At 72.8% G+C, this 6,217-nt stretch overlaps 2 protein-coding genes across 3 annotated transcripts in view; one reads left to right on the top strand and one right to left on the bottom strand.

Moving 5' to 3' along the window:
- The window catches only part of PEAK3 (PEAK family member 3), a 5,220-nt gene extending 3,023 nt beyond the window's left edge, over positions 1-2,197 (top strand). Inside the window, exon 5 of one of the 2 annotated variants that reach the window (XM_059388565.1) lies at positions 728-2,197. In XM_059388565.1, the coding sequence (XP_059244548.1) occupies positions 728-1,510 (783 nt within the window). In that variant the 3' untranslated portion in view covers positions 1,511-2,197. The remainder of the gene's footprint in view (positions 1-727) is intronic. The other variant, XM_059388566.1, reaches the window with a different exon arrangement.
- A 1,444-nt stretch (positions 2,198-3,641) lies between these two features.
- On the bottom strand, positions 3,642-5,385 carry OAZ1 (ornithine decarboxylase antizyme 1). The gene is given in 6 exon segments (XM_059387669.1): positions 3,642-3,933; positions 4,021-4,106; positions 4,182-4,354; positions 4,441-4,527; positions 4,529-4,580; positions 5,142-5,385. Coding segments are annotated over 6 exon segments (678 nt in total). The 5' UTR covers positions 5,288-5,385; the 3' UTR covers positions 3,642-3,799.
- Between the last annotated feature and the right edge of the window lie 832 nt (positions 5,386-6,217).

Here is a 6,217-nt window from a genome sequence, read left to right as displayed (position 1 = left end):
AGCAGTGAGGCTGCGCTGGCGGCCCGTCCCCCTCACACCCCGAGCGCAAGGGAGGGCGGTGCGGCTGGCCGCGTGGGTCAGGGACGGCCGCTGGGCCCTGACTCCCGCGTGGAAGCCCCCACCCCGCCCGGCGAGTCTAATGTAATTCCCAGAGCTGGTGCTCCTCTGACCTTCTAGAAAGAGTCTTGCTGTCCTGCACTAGGGCTTCTGGCCGCTGGGGCTTCAGAGGCCTTGAGCCAGGGCCGCCCCCCCCAACCCCGAGATGGATCTCAGGATGGGACAGAGCCGCCGAGCGAGACACCTGCTCTGCCGTAGCCTGGACGCTCACGGCGGCTGCTTGCTAACCTTCTGGACATCTTGGCTCCGACTAAACCGAGTATGGGGGTTGTCGTGTCCACCGTAGTTAGCAGGTGTAGAATGTGGCTACTGGAACGTCCAATGACACCGCGGCCTGGGTCGTGTTTCTCTGGGACGGCCTGCCCTCGGCCCCCACACTGCCCGCCTCCTCACACCTCTGAGGGGCTGCAGTCCGACCCCCGACCCCATCGTCCTTAGCGGAGCTTTCCCTGAAACCATGCTGGCGACAGACAGCGAATTAACACATTGCAACTCCTGCTTCTGGAGGCCGAGCACACGCAGCAGGGGCGGCGGGAAGGCCTCTGCGGGCAGAGCGCCGGCGGGGGTCTCCGCGCTCAGGCCTCTGACGGCCCCCCCCTTTGCCCCTCAGGTGCCCAAGCCGGGAGCCGAGGAGCCCCACCCGTGGGGCCTGGAGCTGCAGGCCTCGCTGGGCCCACACTTCAACCTGCAGGGGCTGTGCGGCCTGGTACCCGAGGACGCACTGCCCGGAGCGCCCTGGAGCGGCTCCGTGGCACTGGCGGCCGAGGTGCCAGAGCGCACACTGACCCAGTGGCTGTCCGAGGTGGGCAGGCGGCCGCGTCCCGCGGAGTTCCCCTGGGTCGCGGCCCTGCTGCTGCTGCAGCTCACGTCGGCGCTGGAGCACCTGGAGGCTCGTGGCGCGGCCCTGGCAGAGCTGCGGCCCGAGAACCTGCTGCTGGCGGCGCCCCGGGGCTGTGCCACGGCCGGGCCCCCTCGCCTGCTGCTGGCCGACTTTGGCCGCGTCCGCCCCCAGCCCCCGGGCCCCCCGGGCCCCCACGCCCAGCAGCTGAGCCACCTGCTAGGTACCCTCCTGGGCCCCGCGGCGCCCTCAGCCACGCCCTTGGCAGCCGGCCTGGAGACTCTGGCGGCCCGGCTGGCCCACTCGCGGCCCTCGGCGGCCCAGGCGCGGGCTGCGCTGCAGGTGCTGCTCTGGGGCCCCGGGCCTGCGCTGCGCGGCCAAGGAGCCCCGCTCGGGCCCTGGCTGCGGGTGCGCCGTGCGCTGCTGGTCCTGCACCTGGCCGAGCGGGCCGCGGCAGGGGAGGCGCCCGGCCTGGAGGACTGGCTGTGCTGCACATACCTGGCTGAGGCCACGGAGGCCTCCCTGGGCCACGCCCTGGCGCTGCTGTGGGACTGATGCCTCCCAAGGGCCTCCCCGAGAGGTAGGCACCCTTCCCAGGCCTGGCGCCAGAAGGCCAGTGGGGACCGCCTCCACGATAGAGGGGACGCCCTCTTCCAGAAACAGCCAGAAGGGTGCAGGACCGTGGACACACGGCCCCCTTTCTACGCCGGGGACTTGGGCCCAAGTCCTCCCCTGGAAGCCGGAGGCTGGGGCTAATGACCAGTGCCTCCAGAGGCTTTCTGATGCCAGGACAACCCCCACCTCTACTGGCTGTGGCCACTCCCTGTCCACCAAGGTCTGTGTGAGTATGGGACCCCTCCCCCCAGCTTCCAGCAGAGGTGAGGCTGTCCCTCTAGTGCTGGAGTCTGAGGGTCACCGAGACGGTGAGGAGGTGACGCTGTCCTCCATCTCCTGCCCCGGAGCACCCCTTGTGCCGAGGATGGCCAGTGACTGTGACTCTAGACCTGGTTGGCGTCTCCAGGGGGAGGGGAAGCTCCTAGAACCCGAGACGCCCAGGCCCCCAGCACAGCCCGCCTCAGAGGAGTCTGAACTCACCTGCCCAAGCGTCCCCACGGGGTCCCATGCCTTCGGCCTCCCCCACTCCCTCCACCCACCGTGGCCTCCGCGCTCTTCCTCCGTGAAATTAAATTGTCCAGCTGCCAAGCTTCTGCATGGGCTGTTCCCCCCGCCCGACTCCGAATCTCACCTCCTCTAAGCAAATCACGTCGCTCCTTCCCGTGCCTGCCCCCAGAGCAGCGACCACCACCTGGAAGTATTTATCTCACGGCCTGCCCCCTGACCGCGTCACCCCCCAGGCTCTGAGCTCCCCCAGGAGCTCCCCCAGAGCCAGGCTTAACCCGCAGCAGCCGTTTAAACGCCCAGGACGCCAGAACACCGCAAGGAAGTCTCGACTGGGACCCTGAGGGAGAGAACGGGTCTCAGTCTATGCCTCTGGAAAAGGCCCCTTGAGGGGTCCCACCGCCCTTGCCTCTGGGGCCTCCAGTCGTGGCCCCTCGCTTCCCCTCCCCCTCACGGCTAACTCCCAGGGACGACCAGGGCTGCTCGGTGCCCTCAGAACACAGTGGGCTCCTTCCCACGTTCCCTCCGGCCAGTCCCTCCGGCCTCACTGCCTGTCCGCTGATCTCCAGGACTTGCCCACCTGGTTTCTGCCCCTGAATCACTCTGCCCGTCTCCACTCATCTGCTTCAGACTCCTCTGTACCCTGCAACACCCTAACTCCAAAGCCCTTTGCACTGCCCCCAGACTGGTGTGCTGCCCAGCTCTGTCCCTTCGGACCTTTGGGGGCCGGCCCCACCTTCAGTCGCTGAACATCCCCAGACACACTCCCATCCGCGCGGGTACCTGTCCTGCTCCGTGAAAGATGCCCCCTCTTCCCGCTGCGGCCCAGGCTCCAGCATCCACCTCGGCCGTGCTCAGATGCGGCCAGCAGGTGGCACAGCAGGCCTGCCCGGCGTAGGCCTTCAGGAACCCCCCTGAGCCCCGCTGACCCTCTGCGGGTCCCAGACCCCACATCCCCGCTCTGACCACCCCTGCCCCCCTCACCGGAGCGGCCCTGCAAGGCCCTCCCCAGGGGCTGCTGGTGTCCCGGGAGCCCACACAGGCGAGGACGGGGCCGCGCAAGTCCAGGCGCAGGCCAGCACCTCAGCCCCACCCCACACGGACCCACAGAACCAGAGGGGAGGCTGCGCGGGCCAGCAGGAACTGTGCCAGCGCGGAGCAGTGGCCGCCCCAGATAAGGCCGGGGAGCAGCAGAGCAGCTGGGGTGGGGCGGTCGGCCACCCAGGGCCTCCTGGGGCAGCCAGGACTGAAAACCTGGGGGGGGCCGCCGGTCCCGGCCGGCCACGCACCAGACCGCACAGGACCGGGCTGCCCCAGAGGGGTGCGGCGGTTCCCCCGCACGGGAGGGGTCACGCAGTTCGGAACCGGCACACCCGCGCCCCCACCCGACCCAAGCGGTCCCGGGGCACCGGGGCGGGGTCAGCGCCGGGGGAACAGCACGGAGCCGACACAGGTGCGGGGCGACACCACTTTTATTCCGGTCTTGGGGCGCCGGAGCGACCGGGCTGCTCCGGATCGGGACCCCGGACCCCCGCGCCGACAACCGGAATCACCCCGAGCAGCCGCGGAGAGTAAAATATAAACTTTTATTTAGAATTAAAGCAGACGCCTCGGCGCCGCGCGTCGGGCCGCGAGAGCGCACCGCCGATCCGGAGGAGCGTGTCCGCAGCAGCACGACACGCGCGCCGCGACGCGCAGGGGGACCGCGAGGCGGGGGCGGCGCCGCTACTCGTCGTCGCCCGCGGACTCCGGCTCGAACGTGTAGGCCATGAAGCAGGCGTCGGGTCTCTTGGGGACGAGGGGGTGCCCCGGTCTCACGATCTCAAAGCCCAGAAAGCTGAAGGTCCGGAGCAAGGCGGCTGCGGGGGAGCCGAGTCAGCGCCGCGCCCCGCCCCGCCCGCCCGGCCGGCCCCCGCCCCGCCCGCGCCCCGCCCGGCCCCGCGCACCTCGGTCGTCGCGGTTCCTGGCGAAGCAGACGAAGACGTGGGCGGCGCGCAGCTGCTCCTCCGCGAACTCCAGGAGAACTGCGAGGCTGAAGGGCCGGCGTCAGGGGCCGCCCCGCCCGCGGCCCGGGGTCCCCGCCCGCCCGCCCCGCCCCGCGGCCCACCTGTCCTTGCTGCCCTCGGGCAGGGCGCCGCCCGGGATCTCCACGTAGAGGCAGCGGCCGCGCAGCACCGCCCGCCAGTCCACGCGCCGGGAGCCCGAGAGCCGCGTCTGCGCGCGCAGAATCCTCGTCGGGCCGTGGGGCGCGGGCTCCTCGGTCACGCGCAGCCGCTCGTCCTGCGGGAGGGAGCGCCGGTCCGCACGGCCGCCGCGGGCACTGCGCAGCCCCCGCCCGCCCCCGGCCCGGCCCGCGCGGTACTCACGGCGTGCAGGACGGCGGCCGCAGGGCTGTGATCCCTCTGCCTATCCCCTCGCCCACCTGGGATCTTCAGGGGTGGGTGAGGGACATCAGGAGCACCACCGAGGCCCCGGACCCAGGGGACTGCAGCCGGCGGCGGGGGCCCTGCCACGGCAGCACGCGGCGCTCAGCCCCGCGCAGGAGCCCCGCCGCCCCCGCCCCAGCCGGCCCGCGCCCCCGCCCCCGCCCCTCCCGCACGCGCCCGCGGCCCCCGGGGAGGTTTTCGCCACCGCGCGCCCCGCGCCGGAGCAGCCACTGGCCGCGCGGGGCCCACAGGCCCCAACGCCGCCTCCATTTTCCCGGCTCGGAGCCCGGCCCCGTCCGCCTCGGCGCTCCGCGCGGCGCCCCCGACTCCGCGGCCCGCCGGGGGGACGCGCACCTGCCGCGGGCGCGCCGCCGAGGGGAGGGCGCGGCCCAGGGGCGCCCCGCGCGTCCCCCCCCTCCCCGCGGGCCGCGACGTCAGGCCGCGCCGCCCCCCCCCCCCCCCCCCGGGCCCCGACGCCCGGCCGCCCCGCCCCCCCCCCGCCCCGCCGGGCCCCGAGCCCCCGGAGCGCCCGCCCCCGCTGCGAGGAGGCCTCGACACGGGGACGGACCCCGCGCTCCGGGCCCCCCGCGGGCCTGCGCGGCGGCGCTTCTGGAAGCTTCGGGCGGGGGCGGGGCGCTCACCGCTCGCGGCTGCGGCCTCCGCGGCTGTGCAGGCTGAGGAGCGGCATGGCGCGGGCGGCGTGGGCGGCGGAGCTGGCTTTGTCCCCCTCCTTCTCTCTGGCGAAGCAGTGGCTGTTGAGGATCCGCTGCAGGGAGGATTTCACCATCCGGCCGCTGGGGTCCGAAACCAGAAACCTCCGCTGCGCGTCTCCGCGCCGCCGCCGCTGCTCGCCGTTCGCAAAATGGCGCCGCCGCCGCCGCCCGCCTTTATAGGCGCCGCGCCCGGGCCACGCCCCCACGCCGCCCGGAACGCGGACGCGCGAGGGGGCGGGGCCGCGGGGCCCCCCGCAGCTCCGGACGTGCCCGCCCCCCTCAGCGTCTGACTGGAGGACGGCCGGGGTGGGGGCGGGGCAGCCGCGGGGACCGCCCCCTCCACCAATGACGGCTCTCTGCGGGCGCGGGAGGCGGGGCGCCGTGGCGTCCGCAGCGCCGCGTACGCGCCCCGCCCCCATCAGCGGGGCCTGGGGTCGGGGGGCGCCGCGCCTTACGGGTCTTCGGGTGCTGGCAGTGGCGGCGTCTCCGCCGTGGCCCTTGTCGCCCTCGCTAGTGTCCCTGCCCCAAGCGGGGCCCCCTCTTCCGGGAGGCTCGGGGTGACAGAGGCCCTCGTATTCGCGGGCGGGGGTCCCAGAGCCCCCGCCCCACGGGGTGAAATGCCTTTCGGTGGTAACCTCGGAAGGGTCGGTCCCGCGGTGGGTTTCTGGGTTCGGTCTGGCTCGGTTCCGGACCGCCGCGGCTGAAGAGAACCTTCATGCTCAAGACGCTCGTGTTTCATGAAACGGAGCGTGTCGCTTCCGAGCTCAGCCAACAGTCCTGCTCCCAGAGAAACGCAGACCCCTCCCCGGTCAGCGCGGACCCCTCCCCGGTCAATGCGGACCCCTCCCCGCTGAACGCAGATCTCTCCCAGGTCAGCGCAGATCAGCGCAGACCCCTCCCTGGTCAACGCGGACCCCTCCCCGGTGAACGCAGACCCCTCCCCGGTCAGCGCGGACCCCTCCCCGCTGAACGCAGATCTCTCCCAGGTCAGCGCAGATCAGCGC

This window comes from Mustela nigripes, chromosome 2, assembly GCF_022355385.1.
Source record: "Mustela nigripes isolate SB6536 chromosome 2, MUSNIG.SB6536, whole genome shotgun sequence".
In the NCBI taxonomy this organism is placed as follows: Eukaryota; Metazoa; Chordata; class Mammalia; order Carnivora; family Mustelidae; genus Mustela; species Mustela nigripes.
Note: the sequence above shows the minus strand (reverse complement) of the source record. Positions and strands in the feature narration are given on the sequence as shown.